Source organism: Parasteatoda tepidariorum, chromosome 1, assembly GCF_043381705.1.
Source record: "Parasteatoda tepidariorum isolate YZ-2023 chromosome 1, CAS_Ptep_4.0, whole genome shotgun sequence".
Taxonomy (NCBI): Eukaryota; Metazoa; Arthropoda; class Arachnida; order Araneae; family Theridiidae; genus Parasteatoda; species Parasteatoda tepidariorum.
In genome coordinates, this window is record NC_092204.1 from 48,937,179 (window position 1) to 48,958,705 (window position 21,527).

General features: G+C 26.6%; 1 protein-coding gene across 5 annotated transcripts in view; it reads right to left on the bottom strand.

The window, feature by feature from the left end:
• The window catches only part of LOC107454515 (serine/threonine-protein kinase Genghis Khan), a 65,693-nt gene that overhangs the window by 40,417 nt on the left and 3,749 nt on the right, over positions 1-21,527 (bottom strand). For all 5 annotated transcript variants that reach the window (XM_043043315.2, XM_043043272.2, XM_071179832.1 and 2 more), the window contains exons 2-9: positions 19,724-19,992; positions 5,297-5,388; positions 3,535-3,618; positions 2,780-2,875; positions 2,176-2,418; positions 1,987-2,043; positions 916-1,059; positions 629-797 (exon numbers count right to left, since the gene is read on the bottom strand). In XM_043043315.2, coding sequence (XP_042899249.1) covers positions 629-797; positions 916-1,059; positions 1,987-2,043; positions 2,176-2,418; positions 2,780-2,875; positions 3,535-3,618; positions 5,297-5,388; positions 19,724-19,910 — 1,072 coding nt within the window. In that variant the 5' untranslated portion in view covers positions 19,911-19,992. The remainder of the gene's footprint in view (positions 1-628; positions 798-915; positions 1,060-1,986; positions 2,044-2,175; positions 2,419-2,779; positions 2,876-3,534; positions 3,619-5,296; positions 5,389-19,723; positions 19,993-21,527) is intronic.

Below are 21,527 nucleotides of genomic sequence, written 5' to 3' on the forward strand. Positions count from 1 at the left end.
TAAATAAATGAAAAAAAAAATTTTTTTATTTTATAAGGATATATTTTACCAAACAACAAAGTAAGCTTCAATATATGCAATTTAATTACATCAAAATTACTAATTAAGAGTAATAAAATTATCAAAACAGATACTTTGTATTGAATTACCGAAAAAATTAAATTTGTTCTCAAAAAAAATATTAATATCAGTAATCTTGGGAATATTTAGTTTCTGTTAATTGTAAAACCAACAAGAATATCGAAAATCATGCATAAATTAAAAAATAAAATGTGGTAAAAATTAATAATTTCAACCTTAGTCAGATAATGTGGTTAATGCCTAAAGTGGTGCCCATGTGTTTGTTTGCAACTGATGTAATTTTTTTAGAACTGGGAAAAAAGGCATACAGTGATTAAATATGCCATAAACAATATCTGTTACTTTTAACTGTACATCAATATTTAAGCATGAAACAAAATAAATACATTATTCACAACATATATCATTTGATGACTATGAACTGTAATTATATAAGTAACGAGTTTGCTGGAAAAATTTCAATGACTTGAAACTTTTTTACGTGAAAAAGAAGGCTAGGTGAAAATATGTAACTAGAAGTCAAAAGTAATTTAATTTCAGAACATACCATTTTTTGCATCATCCCAATCTAAGCCATCAAACCAAGGATGATTTTTAAAATCCTCTAAGCCGTGTTGTCCTAGCCTACAATCTGATGAACATATCAACTTCCTCATCAAATCTTTGGCTTCTTCAGATACAACGAATCCTGGATCATCAGGAAAGTCAAAACAATTCTGAAAGATATTTATCATCATATAATTGAGTTTTTACAACATTTTTATTACATTTTAATCTAATTCAAATTTAAAAAGAGCATATTAATAGCTTTAATTTAAAAGCATATGCACCAACCTTGTGATTCATAATCTTTCCATATGTTTCAACTAAAGATTCAGCATAGAAAGGTGTTTCTCCATACAGCATTTCATACATGCAAACCCCTAAAGACCACCAATCACATTCAGGACCATACTTTCCCTGACCATCTTCCATCGCCTATAAGATTATAGAACATTGTTAGACAATGTGCTATTATTATCATTGAAAAAAAGAATTAAAATGGAACAAATTTCATAACTTATATGACATAATAATTTAAGTTCTTTTAAGAAATCTTGGTTCTTAATAACGAACTCTATAAGCATTTAATTATAAACCAAAAGATAAGTGTATTCTTGAATTTGACTTAAGGTTCAAGATGTTTTTATTGAAAACATTTTGAATGCACCTTAACCAACATTTATGTTAGCTGGCAAGGATAAAATATTACAATATTATCACAAAACCATCATTTATCACAAAAACAATTTGATTTTCAGTTAAGTCTTATAAAAAGAAATGAAAAATTGAAATGATGCTGATTTTGAGTACAAAAAAAAATTTTTTTGTTCATTAGTTAGATTATGATTGAATTTCAAATAACAATATTTTTATATTTTTGTAGCATTTCTAGTAATGAAATTACATTAATAATAGGCAGATACATCTTGAAAATAAACTTATTTTCCTCAAGTAAATTCATCATTTCATTAATTTTTGTCACTAAAAAATTTATTTTAGAAGTTATTAGTGCAAAACTTTTCTGTAAGATTTTTTTTTTTTTTAAATTAATCACTTTTCACTTTTGAAATCACGTTTGAAAAATGCATCATAAACATAAATATTAAATAAAGTAATTAAACACAAGCAAAAAATAAATATAGTAATTCATTTAATGATGGTTAATTATAATGAATTATTGTATTAAATGAATAAAATCAAAATACTTTCACACTACCATTACAAAACCATAAAAATAGTAGAAAAATTAGAAAAAAAAGGCATTGAATTTTTAAACACGTGATTTACCACAATATACTAGAAAAAAATAACATAAAAATGTAGTCTTATAATTGAAATTCGTAAAAAATGTTTTAAAATTACCCTTAGTATTTCAGGTGAAATATAATCAGGCGTTCCAACAGCTACATTTGATTGTACCTGTCAAGAAATAATAAAAAAAATTTAAAAAATACTTAAATAAGAAATTAAGTCATTTGCTTTTAGTTTGTAGAATTTAATAATTAGACTTAAAAATAAGTGACTAGTTATTTAAAAAAAAAAAATTCTTACTGAGCCATCTTCAAGTAATTTTAAACAGGAACCAAAATCAGCTAGACGAATATGACCAGAAGCATCTAGCAAAACATTATCAGGTTTAATATCACGATGCACATAGCCCAGTCTATGAATAGAATGAACAGCTAAAATCATCTCTACAATATAAAATTTCGCCATATCTTCCGGCAGATGGTCTTCAAACTTGCTTAACAGTGTTAGTAGATCACCACCACAATAGTAATCCATAAGAAAGTACTGAAAGTAAAAATTTCATAACTAAGAAAGATGTAAAATTTCAATGCGTATTATTTTTCCCCTGTAAAATATATATAATCTTTGAATAAAAATGCAGAGAGAATATAAAAACATCAAATCAATGATCATTTTTTCCTTCCTGTAGAAAGTAACACAATTATTTAGATAATTAAATAAATTTATGTACATATATATCTTAAAACAATCAAATTAAACATTTAATACCCTTTTTTGCTTAATAAATCTATCAACAATTCAAATTTCAGAAAAAATCTTATTTAAATTTTATAAATGCTAAATTATATTTTTCTAACATTTTTCTACATCTTATAACATAATCAAGTAAAATATTTCAACTCACTAAATTACTGTCATCTTGAAATGCGTAATGCAGGTGTGTAATCCACCTTTTATCACCATAAACTAAAACATCTCGCTCTTCTTGGAAACAGGCAGTCTGCAATAATATAAACATTTATTACACTTTGAAACATTTAAATTGATTTTGTTTCAACAACAAACTTTAAAAAGAAAATTTATTTAATTATTATTTTAATTTATTTATTTTGACTTGAATAATACCAAACAGATTTTCTTTCTATTGAATAACTGTACTGATACTAAATTTAATACTGATCTGATACTAAGATTTAAAGATGCATGTACATTAAATTACTATTCAACTACTTCTGTGAAGTGAGGGTTGGTCTGCCAAATATTTGGCTTGGCAGAAAAATTAATACTAGGATAGCTGAATAATTTTGTAACTTTGATTTATAAAATACATAGTTCATTTTTAAGAAAGCATAAATACAAACAATTTTAAATAAAAATAATAAGTAATTCCAACGAAAAAACTTTCCCGATACACTGTTAAGAAAAATTACTGTCGATTCTTTTTCTTGTTAAGTATAATAATTCTTTGAGCTAATAATATATTTTTTAATAACAAAAATTATGAACAAAAATATTTTTTTCAAATTTTGACACACAATAAAAAAATTGTAACTATGAATAAAAGTAACAAAAAATGACAAACGTAAAAAATATCGTTAACAGTTATAAGTGCTAAATTTCTGAAAATAGAGGATCAAATAGTTTATATGTCAGTCTTACCCCTTCTCTTTTTAACATTTCCCATTTGTTAAGAATTTTCATTGCATACACCTTGCCAGTTGTTTTATGCTTAACTACAGCTACCTAAAAGTAAGAATAAACATTAAAATACTTTACAATCTATAAAAAAAAAAACATATTACATGAATGCTATTCTAAAAGTTTTATTTTTGACAACAGTTTGTATAGCAACTAAAATATTTCTACAAAAATAAATATTATTTTATAGAAAATTTTTATGATAAGGTATAACAAAGAGTTTGAACATACATTAAATTCATTTCTGGCACTTTCAGATTCTGAAAGTTAGAAGTCAACTTAAATTTCTGCCACATCACTCTGATTAAAAAAATTAAAAATTGCTTTTTTTTAAAAAAAATTGATTGAAATTTTATCTATACAGAAGAGAGAAAGAGGACCTTCATAAGAAAAGCAAAATAAAATTATTATGCATGCCAAGAGACATGAGTGAAAAAGATTAACATAGTTAAATTTGGAGACATGCTTAGTGGAGATGATGAATGGAGCAACCGTTAGTACTGCAAAAAATCGGTTTAATTCAAAAGCGTTTTCAAGTTGATTAAATTTTAAAACTTGTAATAATTTTTGATATTTTATATTATTGCAATATAATTTAGTTATAAAATAAAGCACAAGCCAATTGTTAACTAACGGTGTCAAGGAGTTAAGGCTCCACAATTTTGAGAACAGTAACATGATGGTAGCAATGTGGTCAGCATTTTGTAACTACCGCCTTAGTTCCAAGCTGTTATCCAATAATCAGAAGCTGGGTGAGCTCTAAGCAATCACCAGAAATAGGACCCAGTTCATAACAATAATAGTTCAGTGCCTTAACCACTGTACCATCTGTTCAATTATTCAGGGTTACATATTTACAAACTTGCAAATACATATTTTACATCTGTTATTTTAATTTGTATCATTTTCTTTTTCAAAATTTCAGCATGTTCCATAGAAAAAATTTGAAAATATGTTTTAAACATCAAATATGTTTTACTTCACCAGAGCCACAAAAATTCTAAGCACATTCTTGTCCAAGTTGCTGCATGTGTCTATCATGTAGTAATTTTAGGACTGTGTAATATGACTTTACATCTTGAATGCAAGCAGAGAATTTTTGAGATTTGTAAGGTTGCACAAGATAGCATTAATCTTCATTTTAAAAAATTTTATTAAATAATTATAGTGTACCTATACCACTGAAACCTATGTGAACTGTACCTATACCACTGAAAAATAAATATTTGCTAATAAAGTAAAAATAAAGCTCAACACACACAAAAAGCATCCAAGACCTTAGCCATAATAAAATTTCTTGATTCTTCCCTGATTTATCAATTTAAATACCTTGACTTAGGTTTTCTAACCTAGCATAGTGACCTTGCTCTATGAAATAGATTAATTCCCAAATAAATGTAAATAAACAATTGAACTTAATCTACCATTAACTAATAAACCAATCTACAAATTTTTCTTTAAAAAAAATGCTAACAGAAAATCAGATAATTATATTAAAGATAAGCAAAATATCTTCATTTAATAGTATTAAAAATTTTAAACAATAATATATATATTAGGCATTATTTGAAAGCCAGAGCAAGCTTTAAACAATTTAAACCAATAATTATTTTTCAATTTTTTATGATCAGCAGCTGTTTTAACGATTTGGAGTGTGCTCCATAATCCAATTTTTAGAGAATTAGTTTTTTTGTGATAAGAATAGAATAAGAAAATTTCATACTTCACCAAATGCTCCTCTTCCAATAATTTTTAAGGCTTCAAAATCATCACGGCTCAGCCGTAAACCTTTTATTTTTTCAACTGTTGGCTTCACTAAAATTGTCAAGAATATTTTATAAAACAAAACATATAATCCAACATAAAAAAAGAAATTGCATATTTAGTAAAAATACTTATTAAAATGGTAAGTTATCAAAAAAATAAAAAGTCATTTGAAAATGTAATATGAATTAATTTTTAAACAAATTTTTATACATAAGATAAAACTGGAATATGTAAAAACTACTGATATTTAACAACTCTTCTTTTTCAATATCAGAAATATCATTTCACCATTACTAAAAGACATCTCCATTGTTGAAAGAAGTCAATAATTGTATTATAGATTGCCATTAATTAAAAAAAATTAACTAATACAATAGCTCTTAAATTGTAAAAATGAACCAAATCACATTCAGCACATTAATTTTCAACACTGTACTTGCATTTCAGTGGACTGCAGATTAAATTTCGTAGCAATTTTTTATTCGCGTTACAGTTAATAATCCTCTAGCAAACTGGTAAATGTTAAAATTTTGTATTCAATCAAAATAAATGTAAATTTTGTTGTATTCTCAATTTTTTAAGCCTTGTATTTTTTACGCAGTGAAACAAAATAAAATCTTAAATTAAACATCTAAAACAGCGACTGATCTAACGACTTTTTAATATAGACAGAAAATTCTCCGAGTAAGAGAAATAAATTTTAATACTTTTCTTTTAAATAAAAGATATATGGTCATCGTTTAATGCAAAAAGGTGAGGAAACAGTCGCGAAAGAAGCACTTAGAGTTGCAATAACTTTCAAACAAATCAGAAGAAGAAGAAAAAGAAGAAAAAAACAGAGTTTACAAATAAAAAATAGCCTTTTCAGAACGTCAAATTTCAACTATGTAATAGCAATTCTGTGTGTGGGCGGCAAATCGGTCAGTGAAGTATTTTTTTTAACACCAGAAGTCTGTCCAGACATTTTGTAAAAGGTCCGTTTTTGCAAAATTGTGAAAAAATTAAGCGTAATATGTGAATATAGAATAAACGTTAAGTCACATTCTTTCAACCAGGGTCCACTTTTGTGAATTTGAGCAAATAGGGTTCTGTTATTGCAAAAAAAATTTTCAACGAGTTTTTAAATTGTAAATAGATACAAGATTATGCTCAACAATGTTAAATTACAATTAAAAAATTGAATTTTCAAAAATAAACAGCAATTGCTGCTACTAAATTAGAGATGCAGCATACAAATATTTAGTATTTAGCCTATACTGCTCAACAGAGAATATTCATTTCGGACGACTACTGGAAGAAGCGCCTGCCGAAGACAAAACTTAATTCGTTTACATCAATCTTGTTTTTAAGTTAAAATATTTTGTGAAGGGTCCGTTTTCATAAAAAGATATTTTGTGAAGGGTCCTTTAACGGACCCAAATTTCTTCTAAACATACCCCTGAACACTATAAATTTATCATTTAATACTCGAAACTACCGAATGTTAAAATTTCTCATTCCATTGTTCTTTTCACGTTTTTCTATACATCTTCACAATTTTAAATTCTTATGGTTCAATTTCTTCATATTTTCAAGTTCTTCAAAGCGGTTCTAACGATTTTTTAATATCGAGAGAAAAGCCAAAAGAAAAAGAATTGCGGGTAAAAACTATACTTAAAAAACTGAAGTTCTGTGAGAATTAATTTTCCTAGATGATTTTCCATTAAATTAATCCAAAAAAAAATATTCCAACTAAGTTAATAATTTTTAAAAAAAAAATCAAAATATTTTAGCGGTACTTATCTAAAAGCATGAAAAAGAGGCGTAAATGCAAATATCAGGTAGAGTAAACAAATATTCGGACATTTTAAAGTACATTAATTTTCAAAATCCTCCCCCCCCCCCTCATTAACTCGCTGTAGGTACGCAACTTAAAAAAATTAACTACAACCAGAATCCGGTTGTTCATAAAACTGTCTTAATTTGATAATTGAAATAAAAGAGATCCTGATTATTTTTTTTCCTTTGCAAAGCTTAGCAATAAAAATAATAAAATAAAAAAAAGCAATTAACTCAGATGCAGAAAGAATTGTATTTGATATTAAATGTAAATTAGATAGAATTAAGCTACTGGCTCAAATTAAAAGCAATTCGCTTGAGTTAACGAGATCCACCCAGTTATTAATATCATTTTATTCATACTACAATTATAAAGAACTGCATCGAATAACAGCAACTTATCTTGTTAGATGAAAAAGAAAGATCCTGCTTTGCCTTCAAAAACTTTAGCTTGAAAGGCAAATCAGCGCCGAAGTTCCGGATTTAAAGATGTTAGGAAATGAGTGAACAAAAAGAAAAGAAAAATTCCTTTCATATAAGAGGTTCAAGACAGTGGAGTAGCAACAAAATATGTAGGCGGTTTCCTTACAGTTTCAAGAGTGTTAAACGTAAGTAAAAAATAGAAATCATTCCCTATTTACGTCAACAACACACCTCTTCAATGAACTACAAACAAAATAAAATTTCAAAAAAAAAAAAAAACTTGAAAAAGTGCCAAAATAGAAGTGTTACGAGTTTTTTGTGAGTACTTCGTGAATGAAATCACGAACAATCAAAAAGAAACTCTCATTATGTCCTTGCTTAATTTCTGTTTGAAACTAACAGGAAATTCTAGATAATTCAACAATCTTGANCTATATTTAATTCTTCAAATCGTTCCGAACAAATAAACTGAACAACGCCAGCCGCAATTAATAATAAAAAGAGATGAAAGTTATATCTGATTAATTATAAATTATTTTCTTTAAAACTTTCAAACCAATTGTCACAAAACTTAAAGTGTTAATCTCAATTTTTCAGAAAATTTAATATTTAGATAATTTAACAGATATTTCATCCGCTTTTACTAGAGCCCCTGGCTTTTACCGACATAATAATGTGACGTAATAATGTCGGTTAGTTTTTATATACAGTTGGTATAATTATTAAATAATATTAAATTTACATAATAATTGAGTAAATTAGCGAATTTGTTAACTTGTTTTCTTTTTATTATTTTTTTAATTGGAAACAATTTTTACTACATATCATTACCTCACATGTTAGAATTTTGGTGAAATAATGGAAGATATTAATCAAGCGATTGTGATTATCTTAATTTGTTTACTTAGATGGTTTTGTTTTTGATGAACAAGCCCGTACTTGGTGACGTGCTTAAAACGGTCCAGAGAGGCTAAAATTTAAGGCCATAAAAATCTGTTAAATTCATCACTCAAGTTGGTTTAATTCTAAAATTAAGTTGGTTTAATTCTAAAATTAAGAAGAACCTTTAATAATTTGTATTTGGAATTTTTATACTATCATCGCATATTATAACACCGCACTATGCTTATTAATTTATCAAATAAAGAAATTTGGGTTTTCTCTTTTTTCTATCGAAATTGCAGTAAAACCTCATAGCAAAATGCAGCCAAATATCGTGTTGCATTTTTAGTTAGATTCGTATCGATTCCTTTGCAAACTGAAACTGACAACAGATATTGTGACAACAGAGATTGATATTCTGACAACAGATTTAGATGGTAACTATTTCAATCACAGTATAAGGGAACTAAGGTTCGTTGGTCCACTTTTTCAGTCTTTATTTATTATCTAATTATAAAAGTATACAAAATATTTTTGTTTCTTAGTTTTTTCTTTCATTTCCTACAAAACAAACGACAAGCATTGCAGCATTCAAGATTTTTTTAACAATGATTTGAAAGTAACTATTTCATATAAATTAGAAAAAAAGGAAAAGAAAAAGAAAAAAAAGAAGAAGAAGCTTTGGAAAGAAAGACCATCGTATTCTGGTATCGCCCCATATCTTGCAATGGTCAAAATTGCAAGATATGGGGTGCGATGAAACCATGTAATAATAATAGAAACAACATTGAATAATAAATGTTATCCAATTCAGTTGTCGCATTAAATTTTTTTTTTTTATTTAAAACGAAAAATGCATTTTTAGAGATCAATAAATTAATTAAATAATATATCGGTAGAAAATAAAAAATAATCATTCTTAATATACTCAATTAGCTATGAATTTTTTTTTTTTTTTTTAATTTTGCACTTATTACTGATGTTGAAAAATTAAATATGACATAAGAACTGATAGAAATTTAAAGTTACCAAAGAATACAGCAAACAGTAACTGCGCAGTAGAAAATTTGCTATTTCCTGAACGGGTTTCCAAAAAAAAAGAAAGAATTATATCATCTCCATGCTTTATCAACATTTGCTGGATATAAGAAATATTTTTTATTACCACTGCATCACACATTCTGAATTCATTATAGAATATTGAGACATTAACATACAGAAACAATCTTAAAAAATTATGCCTGTAATAATTTTGTTCTTCGTCATAATTCATTGAAAAAAATGTGATTTTGGATTTTAATAACTTTCTTTACATTTATTGGGAAAGAAGTTATTGGGTTACAGAAACTTATTGGGTAGCTGCTATCTTCTTTGATCAGTTTCTTACAAAAGTAAATACAATATTTCTGACAAATTTTCTTATTTAATGGAAATAAAAATAGTTTTTTGAAAGTAGAATTGTTAAAAATAGTTTTAGTGGGCAACATGAATTTAAAATAATTTTTGTTTAATAATTTCCTGAAATATTTGTTACTTTAACTATTTTTCCTGAGTTTTTATCTGAATTTCAACCCAGTAAAACTTAAAAATTTATAAAAAAGAATATTTAAAATACATTTTTACTTCTGAAAATCATAAATAATTTTCAGTAATTATTTTTAAATGAACATAATTATATAACACAGGAAATAACTAAAACAATGTTTTTACTAAAGTTCTTCTGAACTGCCACTCTATCTATTTTTTAGTGAACCAAAGTGTCCTGTATTCTGGGTTTCACCAAAGATCATAATTTTTCTACATAACATATTAACTCAAATAATTTAAAATAATCATTAATGTTAAGTGCTAACCATGCAAAATTATTCTAATTTATTACCATATAAACAAGTTTTAGAAGTTAAAGCCGTAGTTTTAAAAATTACTCAGCAGTGCTCAAAAATAGCTTGTTGAAAAAAAAATGATAAACCTTAACTGTGTCATGTGATTAGTTCATAATATTAGTCCGACTATTTGGGGAAAATGTTAGCGAGGAAAAAAATATTTAATAGCATTAAAATAATTGAGCCTGGTCCAACGTACTTCCAACTCACCTAACATGCCCGGTATATTCCGGTATTTTCTTATGAATCAACAAAAATAAACTGATAAAGTGAAAAAAATTTACTATTGTTTTGTTCATCTACGGGAAGCGAGAGTTATAAAAAACACGTAAGAAAAAAAATACAAATGAAAGCCGATTTCCTTGTGTTACGTAATTGATAAGGTTTGGTTTTAATTATTAATTGTATTTACAATTCAAACAATAGCGAACAAAAAATCGAAATCTCAACAACTTAAAACTAAAACACCACAGGTCAAAACTAGATCTAAGATTTTTGACGGAAAATCAAATTTTACATGTGTAAATATCTATCTTTTAAGTTAGGATTTTGAAAGGAAAATACTAAGTTTCTAAATAAGTAAAGGAAATAGCATATAAACATTAAATAGAAATAATAACGGAAGCTTGGAGATTAGTGATGTCAAAAGGTTAAAAGCAACAAAAAATGTTTTGGCGTGCAAAAATAAAAACCTTTTAGTTATATCCACATCCGTGGAGTATGATAAGAAAAAAAATTAGAGCGTATACAACTCAGAAATATGATATGAATCATGTTTTCAAACTAATGTTGTAGTGTAAAGAATCAAAACATATTTAAATTATTAAATAATTTTCATTAGAAAAATTATAGCAAATCGTCAGAAGCTTTGCAAATAATATTAAATAAAAATTTAATATTATATTACTCATAAGGAGAAAATAAATACATAAATTACACTTCTCACTTTATTGAAAAGTTGGCAACACTCACTAAAAATGAAAATTTAAAATGCTTAAACAATTGAAGTTTTAAATGTGTACTAAAATACTAAAGGGCATTTTTATAAAAAAAAAAATAATAAATTGATACAGAAACGAACTTAGTATCTAGCATAAACACACATTTTTCCAAGGAGTATGAACAAAATTAAAAGAATTTTTCAAATAATGATGTCTAGAATACCAACGAAGTTTATATAAAAACAATAAAAACAATCTTACTAATTTAAATATTTTTACACAGTGGGTTTTACCCATAAGTTTATTAATAGATGACATCATAATAGAGTGAAAGCTTAACAATATTAATAATGTTAGAATCATGCACAAGTTAAAACAATCCTGTCATCGACCAGGTCAGAGAGAGGGAGAGAAACAAAAAAAAACCCGTCAAGGTAACAAAATGTTATGGAGGAATAAAAATCCAGAAGTCCAAGTTAATGGGGCTATCAATAAAGGAAATCACATTTGTTTTTCAATATTTTTGACACCTCTCTTTCTTTGACACTTTTGCAACAACAACAACAAAAAATAGTGTAACACTTCCCCATACACATGACGAGGCATATTACAAAACACAAACTTGCAATTCAGAAACAAAGCGCTACGTTATAGTAGATTACATTCGAAAAAATAATGATGTGTATTTTGAATTTTAAAAAAAAATTAATAATAAGTAATAGAAAACATCTTATAACTTTTAACTAATGGAATTGACATCCCACTACTATAGTCACATTAATTTATAAGAACACTAATAAAATTAAATAAACATAAATAAAAAAAGAAATTGGTCGCTACTTAACTAATACCAATGGGAAAAATTCTAGAGACAAAAACAAAATAATCTTAAAAAGCATTTTTATCTTCTTTTTTTTTTAATTAACATAAGATGGATAAAATATTTTTAAAAAAATACTTAAAATAAAAATCAATAAAATAAAAATGGTTAATCTTTTGGTTTTAAGTGTTTCTATTTTAACCAAATTGAGTGATATCACACTCCCTGCTACATCAACCTCGCCTTCATCAGAAACCTCCAACCTAGGCTTGTTAGTACGCACATATTAATACGCCAAGCCCACAACAAAATACTCCTGCAAGTTTGACATCATTTGTGGAGAACCCCTATGCATCTTACATCGCAAAGTTCAATTTTTAAAAAAATCCAGTTTCATCGAAGCTTGGTTAGAATTAGCATTTTGCAAAACATTCTAAGTTTTACTGCCCATTTGAAGATATTGCAGTATCATTTATTCTTTTAACACAAAATAAACGTAAATTTTTCAAAGAAACGAGATACCTTTTTAATTTGAATGGAATATCTTTTTCGATGATAAAGGCATTTTCAAAAAATTTATCCTATTTTCTTTTATGATCCTGAGCAGTTTTACCAAACCAAACGAAATTCTTTCTCAACAAGATTAGATAAAAATATTTAAGGGAAAAACGTCTAAATTCATTGAATTTCGAATAGCTTGTATTATTATCTAAGACACGAAATGATTGAGACGATTTTTTCCTTTTCCTTTGCATACAAACAAGAATATTTTTAAATGCTGCCTTAAAATTGCAATAAATTACAATTTATCTCGATTTTCTACAACCTTATTTTTTAGAAAATTTGAAATAACTTTGAAAAAAAAAATCTTTTTAATTGACCAAGACAGGGTTGGCAAGTTTTTGACACATGACGGAACNTTGACAGTTTTTACCGGTAAAAACACGGTTTTTACCACTGTCATGTCAAAAACCAGTTTTTGACGGCAAAAACCCAACCCTGGACCAAGAATATTGTAGGCTCAGTTTTGACAGTAACGTTTGAGCATTTTTTTAGTACATTTTTATTAACTCATTTTCGTTTCTAGGAGAAGTGGTGCCATTTTCCAACAGGCTTTATAGCACTCAGATTTGCACTGGAACTCAGTGCAAGGTGACAATACAAGTTCGAATCTTTTCTCGGCAGCTACAAGCAAAATGTATACAGTCAAAAAGTCGTCGTGATCTTTATAGTTCAATAAATTTGATACAGTCAATCAAAATTTTAATTACTTTACGATTTACGACTAACTAGAGTGCTTACATTTAAATCGGAACTCTGTGCTGGATGAAAACAAGTTACAGTTGTTTCCTAAATGGGGAGTTGAAAATTTATCACCATTTTGTCCATTGAAATTTTAATCACTTTCCGATGTAATACAACGATGTAATAATCCGATGTAAACAAACTAACCAACACATAACTAAGAAAGAAGTAATACAATAAAAATTATAAAAACGTTTTTTAACAAGATCAAAAATGAAAGAATGAGGGCGCCTCATTTTCCTTATAAACTTTTTATCACTACTGAATACCCCCATTCAAATTTCTCGTATGAGATAAACCCTACGTTTTTCGTTTTAGGTTAAACAAAAATATAACTATTTTCTTCATTTTAGTAAACTTGAACAAGTAGTCTTTAAAACAAATTTGTCATCACTATGCTTAATTTAAGACCGAACAATAATGATTATAATTAGGTAAATTAAACATTTTTACCACCGCTGAACACAAGACAATTTTTTCATTATAATATTTTGCCTGTAATAATATGAACTTAAAAACTAAAAGTATGATTTCGAATCTTGATAAAAAACTTTAAAGATAAGAAGAAATTTTTTCACTTTTTAACCTAGCCAATTAATGTTTAAAAGAATAAAACAAAAAGCTTAGAAAATGTGTTAAATTCGCGGCATTTAGCGTGAATTATTAATCATAAGGCACTCATCAAGCATTAAAAAACATTTCTTTTAATGCGTCCATTCCATACTTATTTTTATAGATTAAGAAATTTTACAAGTACTTTGAATAATTCTTTCTTTCTATCTTAGAACTAAAACAGGTTAACATGGTAGCTCAGTTATTAATATAATTTTAATTATGATGTGAGAAGGAATAATCATATTCCAACGATAAAATCAAAGGAAAAACAATCTTCAAATAACCAATGAAGTCTATTCCTTTTATGCCATAACCCGATCGACACGAATTAAAGAGGCCGGTATTGTTTACAAACGCATCCGGGATCAACTCCGTGCCCTTCGCACCTGCCGTCAGGTCTCACGAATCGGGGTCCCTCTTACTCTGTTCGTCTTTACATGAAATAATTCAAAAAATTTTCTATTTCAACAACTAATATATTTTTCAAAGCACACGGCACGAATACCATAAGCAATTGCGCATCCTTAAACAAAGAGCTAGGAAGGATTGTGAATTTCGTTTAATTTTGAGCTAAAATTAAAGTAAAAAAATAGTTCTATGAAACATTTGACCTTTTGAATATAAATCAAATATTTTTAAATAAATGTAATAACATGTAATAAGAAAGTAGAAATCAGATAGTCCGAGTAGTTGAATTTGAATTGATTTTAACTTCATTCATATGGAAAGGGGGGGAGTATAATTTTGTAACAATGCATATAAGAGTGCAGCAAAAAAAAAAGGGGGGGGGAGATTTAATGACAGGTTTTAACTCTATAGTATAATGAAGGCTCAGAATTCGCTTCTCCTTTGTCTTTAACAAATCCAGAATTGAATCTCGGAAATATTGAGGGTGCAGAAAATTAATATTTTTTTTTTTTAAATTCAGATTTAGAATATAGAAGATAAGAAAAAAATCTAGTTAATCGATTCTAAAAAAAATTTAAAACTTCTTAAAGAAAAATATTTCTAAAAAGGTTAAAAAAAATTAATAAAGGTCAAGTTTATCATATCTTAAGTCAGCGCCCTCAACCCTATGCTAATTCTGATGATGGATTCCCAATGAAAATGTTTGAAATTGATAAAAATTATTTCAGAAGAGTAATAAAGTATAAATTAGAAACAACTCAGCCAATCATAAATCTTTGAACAAAACTAATATACTAAAGAAAACTATATAAGAAACTGAATATACTAAAGAAAGAAAAAAAAGAGTTTTTCCATTGAAATATTTCTTTAAAAGCACGTTTAAAAACTTAGGAAAATATGAACTAAATGCACCCCAAAATGAGAAATAATAAATGTTTTAACTATAGATTCTAAAACTCTACATTTATTTTAAAAATTATCCTATTTAAACAGTATTAAATTAAAAGTAAACTATATTTGAAAAAAAAAATAATAAATAACTAGATCTAGAGAAAAAAACAATTTATGGCCATAAAAGCTGATTTCATTATATATATATACATTTATTTAAAGGTGGGCAGAGAGTGTTTTTCTTCAACATGGCCCAGCTTCACTTACATTTACAGGGGTGATTGTAAGCCCAAGGCAAAATTCCAGAAAATTTCTTGAGTTAAGAAAAAGAAGAAAAAAAAATAGTTTAAATTGAAAAAAAATTTAAACAAGTTTTTTTTTCCTTTTTCTCAATGTTTGTTAGTTTACTTAAAATATATTTAAAATTTTACCAGGGGTCTGTTTAGAAGAAATTTGGGTCCGTTAACAGACCCTTCACAAAATATCTTTTCATAAAAACGGACCCTTCACAAAGTATTTTAATTTAAAAACGGACCCTTCACAAAATAATTTATCTTTTAATCAGACCCTTCACAAATTTGTTTATCTTCATTATCGTTTTGTCAATAGAATAAACCCTTCCCAGGAAGGGGGGGGGGGAAGAAGACCAATATAAACGAACTAAGTTTTGTCTTCGGCAGACGCTTCTTCCTTTATTCGTACGAAATGAATATTAAGCTTTCAGCAGTATAGGCTAAATACCAAATATTTGTAGGTTGCATCTCTAACTTAGTAGCAGCAATTGGTGTTTATGTTTTAAATTTTTATTTTTTTAAATTATAATTTTACAGTGTTGAGCATAATCTTTTGTCTTTACAATTTAAAAACTCCTTGAAAAAGTTTTTTGCAATAACAGGATCCTATTTGCACAAATTCACAAAAGCAGGACCCTGGTTGAAAGAATGTGACTTAACGTTTATTTTATATTCACAAATTACGAGTAATATTTTCACAATTTTGCAAAAACAGACCTTTCACAAAATGTCTGGACAGACCCCTGTTTAAGCATACCTATACCATTTACAGATACCTATGATGACCTGGAGAAGTAATTAAAATTTACAAATATGTCTTTCTTTCTTGAGTTTATGATTATAACAACTATTTACTGATAAAAAATGAATATCAATCATGAATATAAGCTTATAAAGTATCTCTCTGGCTCTCCCTTATTACAAACAAATAAAATAAACTGTGTTTTTAAGGCCCCTACGCCCATGACCTTTGAAAATTTGATTTCCGGAAACTTCTGTGATCCATGATTTTTTTAAACGTCTGGATCTATCCGTATTTTTTCCGGAGCACAATCAGCCCTGCATTTTACAGGGGTCTGTCCAGGCCGAATTTACTACCGTTTATCGGTACCTTCACAAATTCAACTTTAGTATAAACGGTAGTTTCACAAATTCACATTTAGGAAAAACTGTAGTTTCACAAAATACTTTTTCTTAAAATTTTATTTTTGTANAAAAAAAAAAAAAAAAAAAAAAAAAAAAAAAAAAAAAAAAGAATTATCTTAAGGCCTTTTTCAATTGTTTAACAGAATAATAGATGTGTGCTGTGGATGGCTCAATTAGAAAATAATATTCACATTGTAAAATTAGTTTCTAAACATTTATACTATTTTTTAAGTGAATGCATTTAAAGTAACTCATACTTTATTTTTTTAATGCATTCTTTAAAATTTGTAGAAAACAGAGGAAGTAGTAGAACTAAATTATACTGGTAACTTTTTTGTTACTAACCAACTGTTACATTTTGTCTCTCTTTTTTTTTTTAATGAAAACGTTATTACTCTTCTGTTTCAGATTCTTCTCAAGAGGTAAATAACATATACAGTCCAACCACGTTAATGCAAAGTTGGCGGGACTATCAGAATTAATTCATGTTAACCAGATTTCATCTAATCTGATGTGTCATGAAAACAATTTATTTTGTAATATTACTACATATTATATACTACACTAATGTAAGTAAACACTACTATGTAAAAAAAAAAAATTAAAATAAGCTTAAAATTTTTAGCTACTTTATTAACTATTTAATTTAATTTTTTTTTTTTTTTAATTTCTTTGCTCATCTGCTTTTTTTTTACAATAAGGAAAAATAGAAACATGATTTTCCAAAATGAATAAGTGGCAGTTTATTCACCTGATTATTATGTGTGCTCTATCCAGCTTCCTTTCATGTTAAGCGATAATCAACTTAAAAATTTCATGCTAAATATGTAAAATGCAATAATAATTTATTGCGGACACAAGGGACTAAACATGTGCTTCATGCAAAGCGATATTTTGTGCTAAGCGATTTTGTGTTAATAAGGCTCGACTGCAATGAAAATAAATGCAAATAGATACAATTCTACTTTTAAATTTGTACTCACAATAAACCTTAAAGCATTAAAAAAAGTTTTTTAAAGCATAAAAAAAAAACGTTTCGACTAAATTAAATGATTGAGAAACTTTTCTTCCCGATCAGTCTTTGAGTTAAATTGTAACTTAGATAAGATCTTAATTGAAACTGAAAAAAATAACTGAATGAAAATTCACTTATTTTAATAGGATACAAGAAGAGATAAGATCTTAATATTAAATGAGCCAAAGGTCTTGAAATATAAATATGTAAAAAAGAAATTCTTTTAAACAAAAACTGGGAAAGGAGTATTTTATAGAACATTCAATAAAAATTTCAGCTGTATTGGTCTTCATTTAGAAATCAAAAAACCAATTTTAAAAAAAGGTGCGCTTGAGTAGTTAATTGCGTAGTGTGCTTGCGTAAAACGGTGTCAAGTGTAGTTAATTCACATCAATGATTTTTAACAATCAATCTATATAATTATACAATTATAAAAAATATAGAAAGCAGAAAATTTTTTCAGACAATTAAAGTAATTTTATGACTTTTTAACTTTGCATAATCAATGAGAAAATGAATTATATGAAATTGATTTCTATAAAATTGATTTCAGTTAAGTTGGGTTTTTGTCTTTTTTGACTCCAGATGATTTTAAAATATTTCAATTTGATAAAGATGACTTTGTACAGTTTAAATCTTCAATAAAAATTTTACAAGTATAAAATTTTATTGCATATATTTATAAAATAACAGCATCATGATAATTAGCACTTTCATTTCCAATGGGATCGGCAAGTTTTTGAAAGTTATAACCACGGATTAAACAATCATGTCAAAAACCTAAAAATTACACATTGATTTCGATTAATAATTTAAATAGCAAACTGCAGGTATGCTTAAATGTCAAATATTAAATACTGCAGGTATACTTTAATGTCAAATATTAAATACTACTTTTCTTATACAATGAAAATTTTACATTGAAAAAGAGCATCTTGAAAAAAAAAATCATTTTATTTTGAAAATATACTTTAAACATAGACAGCTGCTTGCCTCAGGAAAAAAATTATGACTAATATTCTGAGATAAAACTTTTGGTAACAAATGCATAGTTGAAACAACTCTCAGTACTTAAAATTATTGCAGTTCATTTTTAGTGATGGCTAATTTTGATTTAAAACTAAATTTGTAAAAAAAGGAATCTTAATCAGGTAAATATTGAATTATGTATACAAACTTACACAATAAAACAAAAATTGTCAACTACATATTAAATTCTTTTGCAACCCCAATATAAATAGTTTAGCTACGAAACTAAAATAACAATTGTATTATATTTTTGATTCAAAAATCTCTGAGAAGACAAAGAATTCTAAAAAAGTATGAATACAATGTGATTTTTTTTCTTCTGCTCAAAACTATTTTTTTTATTGTCAAATTAGTTTTAAAATAATAAATATAAATTAGTTTAATGTCTTAAATACACTATAAAAAAATTACTTCACATACATTATAATTATCATTTGGATTTTTTATGAATTAAATCAGTTCCTGTTGCCTATCACGTCAAAAACCCAGCCCACATTTTTTATCCATCTCTATAAATACACCAAAAAGAAAAAACGCAGTGATGCTTTACTACTTTGTAATTGTCCTCAATACAATGTATTCACTTGATTATTGCCCCCCTTTTACCACCCCTTTTGCCACGTCTCTTTAATTAATAACAAAATTTCATTTTATTTAAAAATGGATTTCCCCCCCTTTTTTAAATAGCTAAAATACTGTAAAAGCACATTCGGCAAAAGAACATTAAGGGTTTCAGAACAGAACAGAATCTAGGGTGATTCAGATCACCCTAGGCAATCAAAGATAAATCCTTTCCATTTAACATAAGATGAGAATAGATCGAAGTTATTACATAAAATAAATATCTATATTCCAGTTTATGTTCATATATAATTCATAGTTCAATAAGTAATGAAATTTTAAACAATACATACCATATTCTATAAAACTTGAAACTGTTTTCTCACGTCTCAGTGATGAATTAAAACATTCATCATATAAAACCACCAATCCATCCACAAGAGTTTCCACTGATATTGTTTTTCCATTTTTCGCATTAGAACATTTCAAAAATATTTTATCTAACTCAGCAGCTAACTCCTCGGGTGGTCTGCCAGACATTATCAAATGAAACAATTATTCTTGCAATCTCTGCAGTTACATACCTTAAAGAGTAATAATTGTAGATGAAGTCAGTATTGATCTGTGAAAAAAAAGAAAATAGCTATAGCTAAGCATTTTTTAATGAAAATTCAAGTTAGAGATTTTCAAATTAATATAAGACATGGCAAAATAATTAATTTCTCATAGCATCTTAGTCACAAAACAGCAGTCTTTACAAGCATAATTACAAACACTTGTATTTCATATTTAATATTTTAAGAAACTGGGAGATAATGTTGGCATAATAAATGAAACACATATTTGCAGTTCTCAGAACCAACTTAATTGATTTTACCCTAAAACTTCATTTTTGAAGTGTATTTTTAAAGAATTTAAGTAGTTGTCATTTTTAACTTTCCATATTTCAAAGCTGATGCCCTTAATTTAAAATTGCACTTTAACTTGTAGCAATTTTTTCCCTTATTCCTACTTTTTTTGCCATTTTTTCTTAACTGTTTAACATTGTTTACATAAAACTACACTATTTTTAATTTAATTTTTTTATTAAACATATTTTAAAGACATAAATCTTAATTTAATAAATTAGTTAACAGGCAGGTAGGACAAAGTACAAAAGCTTAACTGAAATATATTATTTAAATCAGTTGAAAGAAGGTTTGTATCCAAAATCTGATTATAAATATGATTGGAGAAATCTCTGAGCCTTAAAATTCAATTTAGCAAGATGTGCTTTGAAATCTCGGTACACAATCAAGAAGAAATTTTGAAGCACTATGTGCATATATTTCTCTATTATTTCACACATAAAGCAATTAAAAACTCATTCAGCAACATCATCTACAGAGATCATCAGAAACAAAAGGTTTTGCAAAAGAAGATGCTGTATAAGATTAAAATATTATCACAAATTAAGAAAAAAAAGACTATAAGTATCTTAAACAAAACAGAACAAAATTAACTGATATGATATTTTGAAGGTGTCAATTTTATTTAAAACAGAGTTTTGAAAATATAATAATACCTGCTAAGCTCCTAACATAATAAAATGTCTTACGACTAAAAAAAATAATATGGTAAATTGGAGAGAAAAAATCTTTAATGCGCTATTCTTCAAATACTATTTACATTTATTTCCTCATAAATAGTTTAGAAGTAATAACACAAAAATTTACATTAAAATTAAAGCATTGTTTTTAAAAATTTCAAATTTTTTTATATATATTAATCCTTATATCTCTTTAATTTAATTGCTTTAAATTAATTTTTATTATAATAATCCCTATCATATCTCAATTAATTAAATTTTCAATTAATGCTGATTAAAATCAGGGTTAGGTTTTTGATGTCAAAAAGTGGTTTTTGACATGACAAGGGTATAATACTGGTTTAAACCATCAAAAACTGAAGTTTGCCGAGAAAATATATAAACTTCAAAACTACCAACAGTTGCCATGCATTATATTGAAATTTAATTATACTATAGGTAATCAGCAGGTTTTAAAATATTTTTTAATTAAAATTAAGGTAAAATAACAGATTTAAAATCTCAGAAATTTATATTCAAATGCATGTGCAGAAAAATTTTGCACAAAAATTGTTTAAATATTTATATTT